The 20,486-nt window shown below is 42.7% G+C and overlaps 3 protein-coding genes across 4 annotated transcripts; 2 read left to right on the top strand and 1 right to left on the bottom strand.

The window, feature by feature from the left end:
- Positions 1-506: 506 nt before the first annotated feature.
- LOC134197721 (uncharacterized protein K02A2.6-like) lies at positions 507-3,476 on the top strand. Its single transcript, XM_062667069.1, has 5 exons — positions 507-889; positions 958-1,697; positions 1,751-2,313; positions 2,424-3,155; positions 3,246-3,476. Exons 1-5 carry the CDS (start codon positions 507-509, stop codon positions 3,474-3,476), a joined length of 2,649 nt encoding a protein of 882 aa, XP_062523053.1.
- A 5,336-nt stretch (positions 3,477-8,812) lies between these two features.
- LOC134197156 (uncharacterized) lies at positions 8,813-19,024 on the bottom strand. Of its 2 annotated transcripts, none has more exons than XM_062666427.1 (7): positions 18,941-19,024; positions 13,228-13,445; positions 11,545-11,761; positions 11,428-11,483; positions 11,276-11,371; positions 10,187-10,530; positions 8,813-9,641 (listed from the first exon to the last, which is right to left on the bottom strand). In XM_062666427.1, exons 1-7 carry the CDS (start codon positions 18,949-18,951, stop codon positions 9,048-9,050), a joined length of 1,536 nt encoding a protein of 511 aa, XP_062522411.1. In that variant the 5' UTR covers positions 18,952-19,024; the 3' UTR covers positions 8,813-9,047. The 2 variants fall into 2 exon arrangements, with proteins under 2 accessions (XP_062522411.1, XP_062522410.1); XM_062666426.1 differs by lacking the exon at positions 18,941-19,024 and adding an exon at positions 13,809-13,930.
- Positions 18,987-20,466, top strand: LOC134197157 (uncharacterized). The gene is made up of 2 exons (XM_062666428.1): positions 18,987-19,075; positions 19,158-20,466. Exon 2 carries the CDS (start codon positions 19,291-19,293, stop codon positions 20,272-20,274), a length of 984 nt encoding a protein of 327 aa, XP_062522412.1. The 5' UTR covers positions 18,987-19,075; positions 19,158-19,290; the 3' UTR covers positions 20,275-20,466.
- The last annotated feature ends 20 nt before the right edge of the window (positions 20,467-20,486 follow it).

Genomic DNA, 20,486 nt, shown 5'->3' with positions numbered 1-20,486 from the left:
GAGAAGCTTGTTACATCCGGACAAGCCAGGAGAAAAGCCGTTTGCAAACATCTGTGCCACGTTGGAGGTCATTTTCCACCCAAAGCCTTCTACTACGATGCAACGTTTCAAATTCAACAGCAGAAGCCGCCAGCCAGGTGAGTCAGTGGCGAATTACGTAGGCTGGCCGAATATTGTGAGTTTGGAGATTTGTTGAGTCATTTGCTGCGAGATAGACTGGTTGTGGGAGTTCAAGATGAGAGGATTCAGAGACGGTAGTTGTCAGAAAGAGATCTGAAATTCCAGAAAGCGTACGTGGTGGCTTAAGCGATGGAGTTGGCAGCTAAGAATGCTGAACAGTTGAGTGCTAGCGCAAGTGGGGATGTCAAACCTGAGACACTACCAGTGGTTGTACAAATGTAAACAGCCAGAAAACTACTCTGTCAAGCTGCTATTGATGCGGCTATAAGGGCCATGTTCCATCAAGCTGCCGTTTTAAGTCAGCAACTTGTCACGGGTGCAAAAAGATGGGGCACATACTTAGAGCATGCAAGGCCAAAGGGAAGGGTGGCAAGCAAGAACAGCGAGCAGCGGTAGTGGAACAGGAATGGGAGTTACCTGAGGATGATGAACAGTCACAACAGTATCATCACTATATGACTCACAAAGTGAGTAAAGAGGAGATAGTAAATTTTTTGGAGTCAAACCAGAAGCCTTGGTTCACTCCAGTGATGATAGAAAGGAAAAAGCTTGACATGGAAATCGACACTGGTGCATCAGTGTCACTGATCAGTGAAGCTGTTTGTAGGCAGCTGTGGAAAAAGCAGCGCCCTGCATTGCGTAATACAGCCATTGTCCTGAAGACCTATACAGGAGAGAAATTCCTTTGCTGGGGAGGATCATCGTCAAGGCAAGCACCCCTCAAACCAGAAAGGGGATAGAGCTACCATTACTAGTCGTAAAAGGGAGTGGCCCTAGTTTGTGTGGGCGTAACTGGCTGAGTGAGCTGAAAATGAACTGGCAGGCATCCCACCAGGTTTTGCGACTGGATAGAGAGGAGCTGAATGGTATCCTGGAGCAGTATGAGGAGGAATTTAGAGATGAACTAGGGCTCCTGAAGGGTGTGGAAGTTAAGATCCACGTAGACACTCAGGCAACTCCCCGTTTCTATCGTGCAAGAAATGTACCACATGCAATCAGAGAACAAGTGGAAGAAGCTCTTTGCAAACTGGTGGACGCAGGAATTGTCGAACCTGTACGGCACTCTGAATGGGCAGCACCAATAGTCCCAATTTTGAAGGCAGATGGCTCTATTAGAGTTTGCGGGGATTATAAAATGACAGTCAATCAAGTAGCAAAACCTGATAGCTATCCCCTGCCACGAATAAATGACCTTCCTGCACGATTGGGTGGAGCAAAGGTTTTTAGCAAACTCGACATGTCACAAGCGTACCAACAGCTGGCACTGGACGAGCAGTCAAAACCCTTTGTCACTATAAACATCCACAAGGGGTTATTTCAATATAATCGATTACCCTTTGGTGTGTCTGCGGCTCCAGCCATATTTCAACGCACAATGGAGAATCTGTTACAAGGTATTGATGGGGTGGTAGTATATCTTGATGATATCCTAGTGACTGGGAAGTGTCAGGATCAGCATTTACAGCGGTTATTTGGCTACCATTACACTTTCAGGCATAAACCAGGAATCATGAATGGTAATGCCGATGGATTGAGCAGATTTCCATTAAGAGGACAGCCAGATGTTTAGAGGAGTCGCTACCACCCGAAGTTGTTAGTCTCTTGCATCAGTTGGAAGCTCTCAAAAGTCCTGTATCCGCAGACGAAATCAAACGGTGGACACGTGAAGATCATGTACTAGCGAGAGTGTTGAAATACGTGCTGCAAGGATGGCCCTCTACCTTGCTAGGTGATTTTGCAGACGCAATGAAGCCGTACAAGTCTAAGGCAAATGAATTGTCAGTGCAAGACGGTTGTGTTCTGTGGGGTGCCCGCGTGTTAGTGCCTGAGAAAGGAAGGCAGGCAGTGCTCACACAACTGCATGATGGGCACCCAGGCTGTTCAAGAATGAAAGGGATTGCAAGAACCATAGTTTGGTGGCCAGGAATTGATTCTGAAATAGAAGGAACTGTTCGGAAGTGTCTTACATGCCAGCAGCAAGCGAGAGCACCGCCATTAGCTCCACTGTGTGCATGGGAATGGCCAGAAAAGCCATGGTGTAGATTGCATGTCGACTATGCAGGGCCGTTTATGGGAGCATACTTTTTGTCATTGTGGATGCTCGCACCAAATGGATGGATATTCACTACACGGGCAATTCTTGTACATCAGCCATCACAATAGAGAAACTACGTGACTCTTTCGCCACTCATGGGTTGCCGGATACATTAGTGTCTGACAATGGACCTTGTTTTGTGTCACAGGAGTTTGAAGGATTTATGAAGGGCAGTGGTATTAGGCATGTGCGGACAGCACCCTATCATCCCGCCTCTAATGGCCTTGCAGAGAGGGCAGTACAGTCGTTTAAAGCTGGCATGCGGAAGCAATCATCAGGGTCTGTAAAGACCAAGTTGGCAAAAGTTTTACTCAACTGTCGTACCACTCCGCATACAACCACTGGAGTGGCACCAGCGCAACTATTAATGGGGCGAAGGCTGACAGCTTCCATAGACAGGCTGTTCCCGGATGTTTCTAGGAAAGTGGTCCAAAAACAGTTACAACAGAAGAATTACCATGACAAGCATATTACATACCGGCCATTTCAGGTGCAAGACAGAGTATTTATCAGGAACTATGCAAATGGCCCAATATATGTACCTGGGGTGATATTAGCCGCCACGGGTCCACTGTCTTATGAGTGTCAATTAGTCGATGGACGTCGAGTACGCCGACACCAAGATCAGTTGCGGAAGAGGGAAGTAGAGGTAACACCTCCAGTAGTTAGGAAAGGACTGACTTGTGGTGAAGGACTACCGGAGATGGTGGACAGTTTTCAGAAGGCACCAGACCCTGTGGTTGCTGGTGGTCCTTTCGATCTAACACTAGAGGATTCTCTAGTTACACCAGAAGAGCCAGTGATCCGGGCACCGATGTCAAGTCCACCTACAGCAAGTGAAAGGGAACTGTCACCTGAGCCAATGCCAACGCCGAAATCGGTAGCACCAAGACGATCGACAAGGATTCGGAAGGAACCGAACCGTTTAGACTTGTGACTGTAAATTGATAGTTGTTATTGTGTTGCGTAGTTAGCTAAAGGTAGTGGGAAGGGTTGTAGTATCCGGGTGCTGGTCATTCGGGGGTTTAATCCTGGTAGTAGATCTTTCAATAGCGAACCACGAGACATTACAACTACTATAACAACAAGAGATCTTCGACTCGACCCAGTCTCTCTCGCCCTCGTCATTCCCCAGATTGTTAGCAAGACCGACCTTCTCACCGCCCACCCTCGGCATTCCCCTGATTGTCAAGTCGACTAAAACTCTTGTACACTGGCGTAGGAACCGGGGTTCTGGAGGGCTTAATCTCCCCGGTCACTGTAGGAATTGAAATTTTTTGTGCTACTGACTTTTGCAAATCTGTTTAGGATCTGGCAAGCGAGTTAATTTTTGCTTACTCATGATGACATCCAGGGTACACGTACAGCCCCCGCTCGTTCTCGAGATCTCTGTAATGAGTTCTCTGTAACAACTCGAGATCTCTGTAATGAGTTCTGAGAGGTTGGGTTCAGATGCGTTTGGATAGAGCGACGCCCCTGTTATCGGACACCATCAATCATCGGACAGCCGTGCAAGAAGTAAACGAAGTAAGACTGAGCTTTGTTAAAGCCTACAGTAAGAAGGATTAGTAAAGACTGTGATTCCAGACGCGGGACTTCCAAAGGCTTGAAACGGTTATGCTAGGACAGTAAACGTGATCCTCCTCTGCGACCCTGTTCATTGGACACCACCATCATTCACCGGACACGACCTCCCCCATAAAAACGCAAACGCAATTCTGCAACTTCGCACGTGAGATAGGTTTATAGGTGACTAGCTAACACCGCAACACTATCACTGTCTCTGTTTACTACTCTCCGGGAGAGATAGCGCACGCTCATTGAGTCGAGGTAACGTCCCTTTCGTCGGACAGTCGTTTTCACTTTGCAGCAGCAGTCTGCAGGTAATAATGTCATGAGAGAGAGTTGGAAGGAAGTATCGTACGGCCCCAATTCTTTTGACCTTTGTTTGATTCAGCAACGGTTATTAGCAAAAACTGCTGAATTTTCTCTTCTGACAAGCTCACTCTGTTGGCATCTACTAGCCCTCCGATACTGTCTAGTCTTCCCAGCGTAAGAATTTGAACTCCTGAGTGTCTTGCAGCACAAATGCACAGGCTTGATGCACACGGATGTAGCAGACGATTCACGTCATCCATGTTCAAGCCTTGCGGTGAGCACATTCTCTCAACTCGCACAGGAACAGCTCGTGCTTTCCTTTCAAGGCCCCTAAATTGTTACTTGGCTCTGAATAGGACGTTTGCAGGTGTTTCTATCTCAGTTTGATATCTACCTTTGCCTGACCTTGCACCGTCACGAAGTGCAGGACGTCATCGTTGGTACAACCAGCTGTACCGACAGCAGGAACTTTGTCTAGTATCAGAGCAGCTAGAATCTTCACCCCTGCTTCTCCTAGGTAAAGTTGAATTAGTTAGCGTCAAGTCCTTGTCAACGCGCGCAACGCGGCGATCGACTTTGTTTGCAAGGATAAAAGAGCGTTTTAGCACTTCAATCCTACCCTCTTATCGGTTTCCGTTGTCGTCTTTTTTGTTGAACGGCTAGTTCGTTCAAGAGACATCTTTTACACGTCCTAGTGGGGGCGTGGTTGCAGGAGAAATGACTCAGAATTGCCATCAAGCACTCTAGGCAAGTGTTCTGCGTTCTGCTGCGTTTCAGATAGCTGAATTTAATCAACTGCAGTTATTTGAAACCTAGAGCTGTTGCTAAGAAGGTAGGAAGGCAAGAAAATGGGTGTCCGACGATTGGGGCTGTTACCACGGGCGTTTGACTGACTGTAACTCGTACAGATCTTGGCTGACATACAGGGTAACAACACAATTTGTAGGTAAAGAGTTGTTGATTAGCGACATATCAGTTACTAGGCTGAAGGATGGGTGTGTGCAATATAAACGCTACTGTCCGGTGAACGATGCGTTTGTCCGATGAACGGGGTATGCAAGGCTCCGCACAGTCTCAATCTCACTCTAAGTAGAGAAGAGGTACAATGCTCTTTTTTGGTATGCTCAATTACAACTTGGATACCTACATTTATGATGTGTTAGGGACTGCGTTCAAAAACGGATAACTGAGAACTCGCGTCCGGAATATGATGGTGTCCGAGGAACGGGGCTGCGCTCTACCCGAATAATCCTTTCCCCATACATGACGAATGCCGACTCTCGCCATTTCGACAGTCCCGTTGAGCGTCGTCTCTTCGAAGACGTTGCTGGCGTTTCGGGGAACAAGTGCATTAAACACGGCAGTTCTTCGACGGTCGTAGACTGGCAAACGACTGTGGACGTATTTTTTCAAGACCCGGATATCAGCAAAGATATCTTCCCTTTGCCGACGTCGCCGGCAAGAAACGACACGATCGGCGCCTACCGTCCGACGTCGAGAACGGGCAGTCTAAATTCGGCGGAGATACGATGCGCCGTTCCGGAGATATTCGCGCGCGAGCGAAAGCGAGTGCGATAGGCAGGAAATCGCGTCGTCGTGGGAAAATTCAGGAAGACGACCACAGTCTCACTTTCGACCCGAATGAATTCGGCGTGCGCGAACCAAATTCGGCTGAGATCGGACTCGCTGTTTTTGAGAAACCTTCTTAAGGACGGACAGACAGACAGACAGACCCCGGATGTGGATGGCGGGTCAACGTATTTGAATCTCTTGTTCGTTATTCCTAGTTTCTCGCTTCGACTTGCTTTTTTTGCTCAATCCTTTTCGAACGTCGCTTCTCTTGAGAAGACAGCTTGTCTTAGCTGTTTAGCGTTGCTTCTTTTGGGATTCTAGTCGCATGCGGTTTTCTCTTACTGATTTGGCTATGTCTCAATCATCTCAAGAAGAAGAACAATGCCCTATCTCTAATTGCGTCTTCACTGGAGCTCTGAGACAGGTTTTAGATCACTTACGTCAACATCTTGACTTTACGGCCATACCGTCATCGTTCATTACGAATCACGACCTCATCCAGTGTCCCAAATGCTGCTGTTGGTTCAAACGCCTTCAACAACATTATTATAAATGTAGCAATGCCTATGGAGCCTCTTCTCATCAGACCAATGCTGATTCTCAGCCACTTCCGCAAATGAATTGCATCACCTCCAGAAGTGATGGCGAGCTTCCGGCGTCTTGCCGTACTGCTCTGTCGACGAATAGCTTCTCAAAGAAACAGCAGAAGATATCTAAAGAAGCTGAAGCTTGGGATTTGATTTCTGGCCTGTCGATTGACACCATTCTACGTGCAAAACCACCCAGAACAGTCCAAAAAATATCAGCTAATCTAAGATGTACATGTCGAATAGTCAATTGCCCTGATGATGAATGCGCTTGGAAGTTACTATTATTACTACCGAGAATGATTCTACAACCTCTAAGGAGAGGTGGAAAATCAAAGAAACGTGAAATTTTATCAATCTATGAAAAATTCTTAGATTACAAATGGGAAGAATTGCTACAGTTCAACACTCCAGTCAACAAGAAGGTTTTACATCAAAATCAAAGATCTTCACGGAAGAATGCAGCTACTTGACTAATAAGATGTGGTGAAATATCAAGAGCAGCAAAGATCCTTACGAGTCCTGGTTTAGCTCCAACATCACTTGATACCAGAGACAAGCTTGCAGCTAAGCATCCGTGTCGGTCTGGAGATCTGGATGATAACATCAGTTCGAATGAAACTTTATTTCAGTTGTCGAAAAAAGATTTGTTCAGCTCAATTCGCGGGTCTCCGCGAGGATCTGGATGAGGTCCATCAGGTTGGAGATATGAACACATTCGCCTCTTACTGAGGGCATGCCCTGTCAGTGATCATCTTTACAAAGCTTGCGCAGTCATTGCTAGGGGTCATTTACCTCATTCAATATCATCTCTTCTCTCAGCTTCCAGACTCATAGCAATACCCAAGAAAAATGGAGATGTACGGCCAATTGCTGTTGGTGAAGTTTTTCGTCGGATAACAGCTAAAGTCATATGCACTCAGCTAAAGAGCAATTTTTCTGATCATTTTTCACCACTTCAGCATGGTGTGGCAGTAGAGGGAGGATCAGAAATGTTGGTTCATCACATCCAATTAGCCCTTGAATCTAATCCCAGTTGGGCATTACTCAAAACTGATATGTCAAATGCATTCAATTCCGTTAATAGATCAAACCTACTACAGCAAGTAGAGTCATCTTTTCCTGAAATATTAAATCATGTCAAACAGATGTATGCAAACGTTGGTCATCTTGTTTACCAAATGGAAGAAGAAACAGTCCTCATCAATTCAGAAGAAAGAGTCCACCAAGGAGACCCGTTAGGTCCAGTTCTTTTTTCCCTCACAATACATCCTGTCTTGAAGCAGTTACAACTAAAGCACAACAAAGTTCAAGTATTAGCATATCTAGATGACATTTTTCTACTTGGTGAATCCGATGCAACCGTCAATGCAGCCTTACATCTGAAGTCATCTCTTACTCCTCTTGGCTTATCAATATGTGATCAAAAATGTGAGCTGTTCACTCCTGACCCACTTAATACCAAACATTGCCCATTCCAAGTGACGAATGATGGGACTATGGTCTTAGGCATTCCCGTGGTAAGTTCTTCCTTTGTCCTTTCCAAGTTTGAAGACATAGCTCACTCTGGTCAATCACTTTGCTCTGCTTTGTCTCAATTAGAATATCCTCAGTCAGAATGCCTTCTACTACGTCATTGCCATGTTCCCAAGTTAAATTACTTGGCTAGGGCCTGTGTGGCAAGACGATGAAATTGTAAATGCATGGAGCACTTGTCTACATAATTAAAGATTCATCACGAGAAAGAACCTCGACATCGTTACTCTGGAAATGAGAATAGACCAGACATAGTTGTGTATGACTCTGGGTGTAGCTATGACCTTGATGTGGCTATGGCTCATCCTTTCAGCCAAGACGCTCTAAAGCAGGCCGCTCTAGAGAAAGGTTTTGCTGCAGCAAGAAGGGAGGAAAGGAAGATGATCAAATACGAAAAACAACAACTTGCTGGCAATACATCAAGCCTCAATTTCACTCCTCTGGTATTTGAACATTTTGGAACATGGGGATCAGAAGCTACCAACTATCTAAACAAACTAGCCAGAAGATCAAGGGACATTGAAGGCTATACAAATGAAGCTGACTTTAGAGGTTTTTGGAGAGGAAAATTCTCAATAATATTACAACGCTGCAACGCTAGAGTCATCCTCCGCAAGCTGACACGTGTCTTCCCAGGAGAAGATGAGAACATACACAATAGAGACTACCAAAGTAGTTTGCATTAAACTAAAGTTGAACTCAGTAGATTTCTTGTATTTAGTGTTAGAAATGTAACGTAGAGTTTGTGTTTCAATAAATGAAATTGACAGACAGACGGACGGACGAACGGACAGACAGACAGACAGACAACTCTGCTTTATATATATAGATATCATTTTATATAGTCAGACCTCTTATTCCGACACCCTCACTTTCTGAAGGTATGTGTTGTTGCCAAAAATCCAACAAGCGCGATAGTCCAAAAAAACCAGTGAGACAAACGTGGTCGGAATAACGAGGTCTGCACTGTATAGGTCTACTATACAGCACGTACATGTAATATTTTGAATGCGACACTGCGCTAGATTAAGTTTTATATCTTTATCATTAAATACAATAACTCATTTCCAGAAAGTACTGTAGTGTGCATGTATCTAGAACGTGTGTGAGAACGTGGGTGTAAATCAGTCAAAAAAATATTGCACATGTGCACGCCCGTTTTTCTTTCTCTGGTCAGTTCTTATGTCTATGTAGTTTAATTAACCGTTTTCGATTGAATCTTCTTTGGCAAGTTCTTCTTGTGATGCTCCTGCTCCATCTCTGGACGTAAGTTCTATCTCGGTTTTTGCGTTTTTGTTTTTCCATGTTTCTGCCTGCTGTAAAACCCGTAACCGACGAATTGAAGCTTGACTACGACGATACTGCTGCAAATCCGCGTCGTCCTTCCATGCCGCGTACTTTCCGTCAGGATCTGGGACATGACAACAGAGAAGCAGTCTTGCTATCCAGTGCTTCCACAACTTGATTTGAGCTGGAGTTCCAAATAAGAACAATGAAGAAATAAGAAAATATAAACCAATGACGATTCTTAGTGGAATCATTATAGAAGTAACAGAATATTGAAGGAAATCTTGTGGACAATCATCTGTCACTTGCTTGCATTCAAAATATGACAACAAAGCGGCTGTTTTTCGATCAGAAAATGTCCAATGATATGACACTGAACACGGCAAGTAAATTCCAACAGCACTTGACAACAAGCAAAGAGCTGAAAGTCTTTTCCCCAGTGATGTGATACCAGAGTTCTTGCTTGCATCCTGCATCAGCTTGAGACCCCTACTGTCCTGATCACTCTAATGGTACAACAAATGTGTATAATGATATCAGTGCAACTGATTAATTAATGATAACAACTTGGCGTAAAGTGAAATAACAAACCATTACTTTGATTTGACAAATGCAACTTTACTCTAATACTAACAAAAAACAAATCTAAACTAGATTACCGACATGTGACACCAGGAAGTTAACAGAACTTCTTAGTTAACGTGATTAGATTATTAGTTAAATTAATTCATCAATAAGATTGGCCAACTTGCCAAAAGTCCAGATAATACGAGAATTTGTTCAATAAACAAAAATAGTTTAGTGAGTACGTAAATCTGCTGCCGTTGCTCAAATTTTAATTAGACCCAATGTTGCTGTCACTTAATTGATATTAGTGATACATCAACTAAACACCCCATTTATTTTTCTACACCAATGCAGTTTTAATTATGAGTATTTTATCATAAACGTTATAGTCTACACATGCAGCATGAGAGGTGCGTACAAGTGTTCAGTAGCAGATGTTCCCGATCATACAATGCATTACATGCATTCAATTGCAACCACATACCTTAAACAGAAATAGCGCTGTTAGAAAGAGTAGAGTCGAACCAATGCCAATCGTCAGCTGTAATGGTAGAATGAGAAAATAGTAACTCTTTGGTATGTCTGCCACAACACATAGAAAGTAATCGGCACCAATCCAATCAAAGTATTTGCCACGATATGTATCAGAAAATATTATAGCAATGGATACTGTTGGTAACAACCAGCAAACAACGGATTGCATCAAGTACGCTCGTCGATTAGAGAGAATCAAGTGGGGTTTGTTGTGAACAACAACAAGATAGATATTGAAGCAGAAGCAGAAATACCACAAAGATGAAAACAAGATGACATACACCATTATAACACCTACAGATAACACAAAACAAAAATCAAATGATTACATACATAATGTATTAAAATGCAAATTGTTATGTGTATATATAGTTATTTAGTAATTTAGTTTCGATGTAACCAAGATTGATACTGATCCTAATAGGTTCTTTTGATAAAACAGAAAAGATATAAAACATTCAAATACAGTTTACTACTTTTTTAGAATTTCCATGATAGAAACTATGTGTTAATTTGCATTACATTTTTAGATTATCTTATAGCTAGATGCTGCCCAAAAGAGATTAATATGTACTAGGAAGCTTGCAGCATATTTACAGCCAACTAACTGCATGTCTATATGTGACCTTATTCCCAAACCATAGAGACAGAAAACACACTGCCAAACACTCATCTATACCTACACAAAAAAGGACAGTCTTGTAGCCCTTGTTTGCATGCAACATGATTAGAGACAAAGCTAGGTGCCTTTCACTACATTATTACAACACCATTCTAGATCTAGTACGTGTGACAAGTACTCTCCAGACAACAAGAAAGAAACCACTGCTTCTTACTACAGTCTCGCAGCCAAATCACTCAAACTAACAATTACTATAAAATCATACAAGATATCAATTATTGTCATTACCATTGATAGCAATTATTTATATCACTTTAACAACTATAAATCAGTGCCTTAAAGACTTTTTATTGTATTGCTGATTGCTACGATTACTCTATCATTATCACTATATAGCACATAAACAAAGGCAGATACCTTGAATAAGGCAGTACGGTGATTCACTGGTAGAGGTATCGTCTTTGCAAAATGCTGTTTCAATGGACAAAATATTTGGTAAGCCAAAAACAATGTCTAAGTAAAGCTAAATTAACAGCGATAACATAACGATGTTAACGTCTGGCAAATACCTATCACACCATATGCTCCTACAATGTAGAGTGGTATAACATGAGGAAAACACGACCTGACAAACAATCACCAATTTAGAATTTCCATTTTAATTCAAAGAAACATCAGCAACTTACATAAATGGTAACGACATCCAAGTAGTAAACATAATTGTACCACAAAACACGAAACTGACAATTGATAGGACACCAAGCGTTTGCCTAAACAATTTAGCTGAATTGCTAAGCTCTGGTACAATGCAAGGAGGATCACAGCGATATGTTTGAGGTATGGACTTGAGTGGGTAATAACATGGACGCTGCCAAAGATCCGCAGATAAGTTGTATTTGTTAGCTAACAACAGAATTAGTGTCAATTACTACAGTTGAGTTGCAATGTTGCATCCAAAGTAACAACAGAAAGTATACAACTGTGTTTATCACAACAGTTAGTACTGATAAATTGTATACCAACAGTGCAGTCAGTAAAACAAATCTACCTCCATACAGATGCATCCTCTGTGCATATTTTTAAAAACTTACAATAATACAACGTGCAGATGCAGTCAAATATGTGCATGCATTCAATTAGACATAGCAGACCAAACCCAACCAAACCATAAACTGTGACAAAAGTCGCATAGCAATATAAGCTAAAATGCATGTACAACATAATGCTCGTCATAATAATTAAAGATAGGTCATTATCGTGTTTGTCAAACCTGCATTTGTCACACAGTGTATATTAGTGAGACTACTTCTATATACCCATGCAAATGTAATCTTCAACCATGGTCCCATAATTTCATTCTGAATTGGATTACAAACGTATGTGCAGATTATTATAAATGTGTTGAATAAGCTCATGCCTTGCGTCTTCACCAGACTGTTTACACCATCTGCTAGTGTAAACTGCATGATAACAGTCAAGCCCAAACTTAATCCTCTTTTCAAATTACTCCTCAACCTACTTCCTTTACCTTATCAGATTTTCTATAGCACAAGCATACAAATCTATTATCACAACATTGTAATTATAGTCATACATTGCTAGTTAAACATATAAGCTTGCCAATAGTTAATGTGTGTGTGTGTGTGTGTGTGTGTGTGTGTGTGTGTGTGTGTGTGTGTGTGTGTCTCTGTGTGTCTGTGTGTGTCTGTGTGTGTGTGTGTGTGTGTGTGTCTGTGTGTGTGTCTGTGTGTGTGTCTGTGTGTGTGTGTGTGTGTGTGTGTCTGTGTGTGTGTCTGTGTGTGTGTCTGTGTGTGTGTGTGTGTGTGTGTGTGTGTGTGTGTGTGTCTGTGTGTGTGTGTGTGTGTGTGTGTGTGTCTGTGTGTGTGTCTGTGTGTGTGTCTGTGTGTGTGTGTGTGTGTGTGTGTGTGTGTCTGTGTGTGTGTCTGTGTGTGTGTCTGTGTGTGTGTGTGTGTGTGTGTGTGTGTGTGTGTGTGTGTGTGTGTGTGTGTGTGTCTGTGTCTGTGTGTGTGTGTGTGTGTGTCTGTGTCTGTGTGTCTGTGTCTGTGTCTGTGTCTGTGTGTGTGTGTGTGTGTGTGTGTGTGTGTGTGTGTGTGTGTGTCTGTGTGTCTGTGTGTGTCTGTGTGTGTGTGTGTGTGTGTGTGTGTGTGTGTGTCTGTGTGTGTGTGTGTGTCTGTGTGTGTGTGTCTGTGTGTGTGTGTGTCTGTGTGTGTGTGTCTGTGTGTGTGTGTGTGTGTCTGTGTGTGTGTGTGTGTGTGTGTGTGTGTGTGTGTGTGTGTGTGTCTCTGTGTGTGTGTGTGTGTGTGTGTGTGTGTGTGTGTGTGTGTGTGTGTGTGTGTGTGTGTGCTTACCAAACCGTTCAACATCTGGATAGTTAAACTCTGTGCAATTTTGAAGACGTGCTGTCAATGCTCTCCTTTCATCAACCATGCCATTAGCTTCGAGATTTTTGGCAAAGAAACACACTCCTGCAAATGCGTCCTCACTGACATTGTCACACAGTGTCTGATTCATTGAATAGTCCGTTGCTCGATGACTGCACTGATTCCAAATAGAAGATTTGTTAGGACTATTTAAGAAACAGTTCACTCAATTACAAACTGTGTAGTACATCAAATACAACAATTTTAATCAACGTACTTCATATTTCTAGACAATTACTCAAATCAAAAAATAAATAATAAATTTACAAAGTTAGCACATTAAAAACCTTGTCAATCAAATATTGTAACAGCATGTGGTAGATAATAATTCAAATCTTATGTAGTTGTTATCTAGACAGCACTGTCATCAGCATATAGACAAAATTAAGTAACATAATCCGGGAGTTTGCAACAAGTTCCGGGTTGGGACTCTGTCCTTCTCACGTTTACTCCTACGTCTAATAGCATTGGACTGTAACACTAGTTAACTAGTAGTTAATTAAGTTTACCTGTACGTGTAGATACTGAGAGTCTCAGGCCAAACATAGAAGAATGTCGGTACCGCAGCGACGCTCCACATAATGACAATAACTATTGTACCAATGATATGGATAAAGAGATGTTTCCTAGTTCGTTGCAGCATCGGTGACAATGCCTACTAGACTACTACAAGGGCTAGGTAGAGCGTCAACCAATCACGTGACTAATTTAAAGCACGTGATACATAATTTAGAGCACGTGATGAATATATTATACATAATACTAGTTGTACGGTATCCGTAGGCGTCTCGCGTTCGTGAGTAACACGTCCAACGGAGTTTTCAGACCGTCTACTGGAACGCCGAGTCCTAGCTATACAATACGTAATTGTTGAAACCCTAGCTGTCATGGAAGTAAACATGCAAACTTCCTAGTAGTTTAGATTACGTATCTAAGCCTGGTATAGGTAGTCGTCGTTTTGCGATCGTGATCAAGACAACTGAAATGTACAGTCTAGGTATGCACTCAGTTCCCTTGTAACGACAGTGGTAGGGTATTTACTGACATAGAAATTAATATCAGCAAACATTGACTATCAACAGTGTTAGATGCAGCACAGTGTAGTAAAGGATTAATTGTATGGGACGTGTGAATAGTTGACTGTAGGTGGCATTCAACTCCTGAAGGTGTTTCTTGGTTGTCACGTACACACACTCCTTAGCTACAATAGAAAAGGATGGGGCGACGGAACTTCATGAAGCATTTTCTTCGTCGTTTGGTCACTTGCACGAATCGTACTTAGACTCATCTGTAGTCGGACACGGAAACGATTTTTTAAGGTAGGTCCTATCATGAAACGTGGCCGTGGGAGGAGAAATTTGAGATTTGTGTACACACACACACACACACACACACACACACACACACACACACACACACACACACACACACACACACACACACACACACACACACACACACACACACACACACACACACACACACACACACACACACACACACACACACACACACACACACACACACACACACACACACACATATTTGTAAACGAACAGATAACTGTTCGTGAAATTGCCTGGAAGCTTGGCCCAGAGACAAGCCAGATGATAGAAGAGACTTCTTTACAATTGATCTCAACACCTCCAGACTATGTACAGCCCATACTCCGTATGATTCCACCACAAGAGGGTAGAACAAACAGCCATAACTTGAAACGTTAGCAAGATGGCGTTCATCTTTGTCCACTTCCCCAGCCTCAGCAGCAGCACCAGCTTCTAGGGCAGCATTAGTAAGGTGAGAGGGAGTGAACTAATTCTTCACGGAAATGTCGAAATAAGCAGCCTTGCCTAGGGAAAAGTCGGGATGGAATACGTCACCTAGTCTTGTCATAGAATGAGAGGAACAGCGTTGTTCTCGACGTACATTGGAGTTGTCTAAGAGCAACCAGTGGAAGATGACGTCACATAAGGCATCATGTCGCTTAATCCGAAGAGGACCACAGCCAAGAGCATGGTCACCAAAAATGTCCAATTCATGACCGCACACACAACGGACTGAGTGTGGGGTGCTGGAAAAATCAGAATTCCCAAACGCAAACGCAAAGAAGTCACAAATTCACGCGGAGACATGGCCAGGCGTAGACTTGAGTTGTGGATTGCCCTCAACCAAGCCCCGCATGAGGATATGCGACAGCACTGAAACGTGCCTGTTCTCGCAGACTAACGAGGCTGACTTTAATACTGGATCTCAAAGCATCATTCAGAGCCTTGAAAGAATGTTGTGTAGAAGAAACAAAGGACGAGACAGAACTAGCAGGTGGTAAAAGACTTGCAAGACGTTGCTGGCATTTTTTGCACTTCACCAGGCAAAAAGAAGAATGCCGAGTCCAATCATTTTCTTCATGTACCGGCACGAACGCTGAGTCGTTAAGAAAACGGAGAGACAACTGCCGAGAAGAGTTGCAGCCGCCAACGAAAGCTGCAGATGGAGATCTAGAGGCCTCACGAAGACCTAGACCATCCAAATGAACTGGAAGAGTTGTCTGTTTCCATGCCAGGTCAGAGACCGAAGAAGAGGATAAAGCCTCTAAACTGTGATGAAGACCACTGTCAGACTGTATCAATACATCATTGATCTTGAAGCCAGGAACCGTTCTAATGATGTGATTCAGCTTGCAAAGGCTCAAACAGCTGCGGAGAAGATGAAGCGCCACCTGAGGATCCTCTAAAGCTGTCAAACGGTCCTGCCAATCCAAAATCTTGTCCACTCGTTGGGAAACAAATTCAGTAACATATGAGGAAGATCCATATACAGGACAACCAAGGAAATCAACACCACCATGAACCTGAACACTGCGCTGAATTTAGTAGCAAATTTGGGAAAATTCTGATCTCAGAGGGCCAAAAGACCTCGCATTTGTTCAAATTGATATGAAGACCAAAGGAGGGACCCTTTGCTAGCAAGACATCCAAGAGACAAGCAACTGAAGCCCGCTGGCCAAGGAAAGAGCCATCGTCCAAATACCATAACTTCAGCTTCAAATCTGGCAATAGACCCAGGTCATCCAAAAACTCCTTAGGAACGAGGGAGAATAGTAGGGGACCAAGGGGATCCCCTTGTTGCACTCCTGCAAATGACTTGATCCAAGAATTCCCAAAATGCAACATGCCTTCACAATGGTAATACCACGAGGACCACCCAAACAAGGCTGGGAACTCTTTACGTAGACGACTCAAAAAGAAGCTCGAGAGCATTCGTTAAAGACATTTGTCATATTAATTTTCAGGCAACACAAGTTGGGATCAGATCCATATCGAGCAATACAAGCTGATAGTGTGTGCACAGCAGCGTCTAAACCTCCTGGAACACCGATACCAACCTGGCCATAAAACAAAAAGGTGTCAGGTAAGTCCTCTTTCACAGCAGAACAGCACAGACGGCTGACACGTCGACGTAGGACCTCACCGACAGCTATAGGACGGACACCACCATGCTTCTTCAATAGAGCAGTGAGACGTGCTCCACATAACCAAGGGGCTATCCTAGGGTCAGCACGACCAGACAAAGAAAAATTTACGAAACAGATCAAGTTCTCCAAACTCTGCTTGGCTGAAGGAGTTGTAGTACCAAGAATAGCATCAAACAAATGCTGAGAATTCAATTGAGAAGCACCAGGGCTGGATGCGCGAGGAAAAGCTTGAAGTGAAGCCAAAACTGAATCCATACTGACAGATAGTGAACGACAGATATCACCAGAAACAGTTAGCAAGACATGCTCTGGGTGGCGTTGATAGATTTCTTCAAGAACCTTGCTGTCATGAGGGCTGGCTGTACGCAGAAGGCCAAGGCACCGCATGGCATCTCTGTAACGACCTTTCCTGGCCTAAGCAAGCGCTCGTTTTCGATTAATCTGATCTACAGGCGAAGACTTGCAATTAGAAGACTGTTTACAATCAGCATCCAGTTTAGCCTCAAACCAAAGAGACTGAATATCACCAGAAGTCCACCGTTCTAGACGGGATAATAACAAGGATTCGACAACAAATATATATATATATATATATATATATACCAAAAGCTCGGTAGAGAGCCATATAGGACCACGCCCATTTCTGTTGTGCGACCCGGATTAGAAGCCTCGCTACGCTCGGCAATAATGTAAATAAAGTCTTTTTAGAAACAAAATAAAACTACAGTACATTTACATCGAGTGGGTTTGTTGTGAACAACAAGCTATAGATATTGAAGCGGAAGCAGAAATACCATAAGGACAAAAACAAGACGTCATACACCATTATATAACACCTTAAAATTAAATTACCAAAATACAACACTTTTAATTGATTAATTAAACCAAACGTACTTTACACCTCCGGACATTAAAACAAATTATTCAAGTACTAGGAAGACTGACTGAAAAGTTCGTCAGTAAACTGTCACAGAAGGAGCAAATTTTATAAATATAATAGCAGCAACTTTAGATTTAGCGCATTGAGCATTTATACAGAGTAAAACTATTAGCTGTTTCAGATTAGACGTAGAACAGTGCATGTCGGTCGGGTATGCGTTGTAATATTCGATTTGAACAAATATTTGCAATTGTTAATTGATAGGCAAATTTATTTGAAAAGATACTAAATATATGCGATTCCATCTAAAATATATATGTTTATTGTTTGAACATTTATTCGATTTCGCTAGCCGAAATATATGCAAATTTTTCATAATTTGCAATTTTATTTTTGTATACCCATTTATTTATTTATTTCTGTCACGAATATATGCGATTGCCTCGATTACATTCCATTGATACAAGGGATCCGGTGTGACCATTTTAGGCGAGTCCCAGCAATACGTTTTTGAAACGTATAGCATATGTTCTGCATGCGATTCTGTGCTCAAATCTATGTGATGTAAATAGATGTAATGATTCTGGTGCAAATGTTGTGATCCTCATTTGCAAGCGGCAGAAGTGTTAGTTGCTCCGGAAGTGACCATGATGATGATGATGGCTAGACAAACGCTACATAAAAGTTACATTTTTTCACAGTTGTGTTAGTGACCAGCCCTTCCTTCTGACTTGTGCCACTTGCCATAAAGTAATGTCTTTCCTGCAGCATATCTGCACGATGTGCTAGACGCACTGCCAAGTGCATCTCAGATTTTGCAAACTGTTGACGATCTTGGATCAGAGTCTCTTCTTGAACGATCAGCTGTTTTCCTACAAGCTATTACCACGAGTCTGACGTTTTGTGTACGCTAACCTGTTTGTTCGCCCGCCTAGTTGCACATTTTAAAAACGTGATACAGCGAGGACTGTATGACTAAGACGATATGTTGAGTATGCAACGTTTGGCGTTCGATCCCTAGATAGGGAGTGCACGATGTTAATTAGTTAATTAATGCGACTCAACCACGTGATGAATTTGCTCTTGTGCTAATTTTGCATGCAGTCCCTCTATGTTAAGTAACAGCTACGATCTGCGTCAACGCTGTACAAAACGACGCTACAAAAAGCCAGAATGTGGCCGTAGTACTACATAAATACCAACGTACAAGGTTACCATTACGTGTGCACGATCTAATTAACATTTCAGCGATTAGTAATTACGCATAGCGATTACGTCATTTTGCTTACCTAGCTAGCATATTTGCAGGCTCCGCCTCTCACTGCTCACGTTAGAAACACACTTGCTTACTCACTGCGATCATTCGATTGCAGAACCTGCCAACAAACGTTTTAGTTGGCACAAGAAAGCAATCAATAAAGCAGGTGATTGTACATTTGTCTAGAAGAACGAGATGCGTATGCAGGGTATTCTCTAGGTAGCTAACTGATTCTGCGTATGTTACAGATCTCACCCAGACCCGCGAGCTCTAGACCGTTGCCGACTGCAAAGCAGCGTCGTGATCGTTGGACTAACAAAGAAAATCCAACAAGAACTTGCTGACCAGGTGATTACATGCTGCACGTGATCTCAAAAACATATGGCATCAGCAAGAAAGAAAGAACCAATAGTTGGCACTAGCAGAGACGCCGCTTGGTTTCCAGGTGCCAAGGTTGTAACGCTGAACTGTAACGGGCCAACGCAAAAAGGCTTCTCTGCGCTGCGGCACGAAAACGTGGAGCGAATACTTTGCCTAGCGACGAGAAATGCAGTAGACTTTATTCTCGTGCAAGAACTGAAGGGACTGACAGGGAGACGAGCCGTCGAAGCAGCTCGAAGTTACTTACCCGTGCAACATGTGGGATCAAACACAGACGCCAACATTTTCTACAACTCGGCAAAGTATGAAGCGATGCCATTCAATCTCAGAAAGTACTGGGACGCTCTACGGTATACGCCTGGCTCTGTTGCTGAGATTGGCGTAAGTAGAATGTCGGTCGGGTTTTTCAAATACCGTGCAAGCAATCCCGCTTCTGCTAGAGCAAAGGATTACTACATTATGGTTGTCAGCTGGCATGGACCACAGTCAAAGGCAAAGAACCTTGAGAAAAAGAGAGAGTACTTTGAGAATCTCATGATAACTATCGATACGTTTCGTTTGCGTTTTGCTAGAGAGAATAAGCTGTTTTATGACGACGTACCGGTTATTCTCGGAGGCGATTTTAACATAGAGAAGAAAGCAGTTTGGCCTATGAAGGTCACCATATCACGTGACCTAAAGTTTATTACACGCTGGCCAGATTATGAAGCAAGTCCTAGACGCAAAGTCAAAAGGGTGGGATTTCAAAGAATCGATGAAATTCTTTTCATGAGATCGACAAAGAGAGCAGACTTGCCGGTTTATGTACAATCTTTGTATCTTGAAGATCCGAAACCCATCGAAGGCTATATTTCTGACTCAAAACTCACGCGAGACGATATGGCTTGGTTGAAAGAAAAGAAGGAAAATTACAAGAGTCTAGATCATGATCCTGTGTTTGCTGTGATTGGAAAAGCTAAGACACGATCAGATCATTTTTGGTAAATTGTCATGAAGACTGCGTATCAAGAGACATCAATTTTATAAAAACTGAATGAGAATTTTGTAGCAATTTTTTACAAAAAAACATTTACTATAATTGGCAACTTTATAGCTTTACCAAGCAATATCAAACTGGCAGTATAATAGCTAGGTGTAATTTTAAAATGTTTAATTGCTTTATTTTTAAACATAGAGTCCCGGATCTAATCTCGTTC

Source organism: Corticium candelabrum, chromosome 22, assembly GCF_963422355.1.
Source record: "Corticium candelabrum chromosome 22, ooCorCand1.1, whole genome shotgun sequence".
Lineage (NCBI taxonomy): Eukaryota > Metazoa > Porifera > Homoscleromorpha > Homosclerophorida > Plakinidae > Corticium > Corticium candelabrum.
Note: the sequence above shows the minus strand (reverse complement) of the source record. Positions and strands in the feature narration are given on the sequence as shown.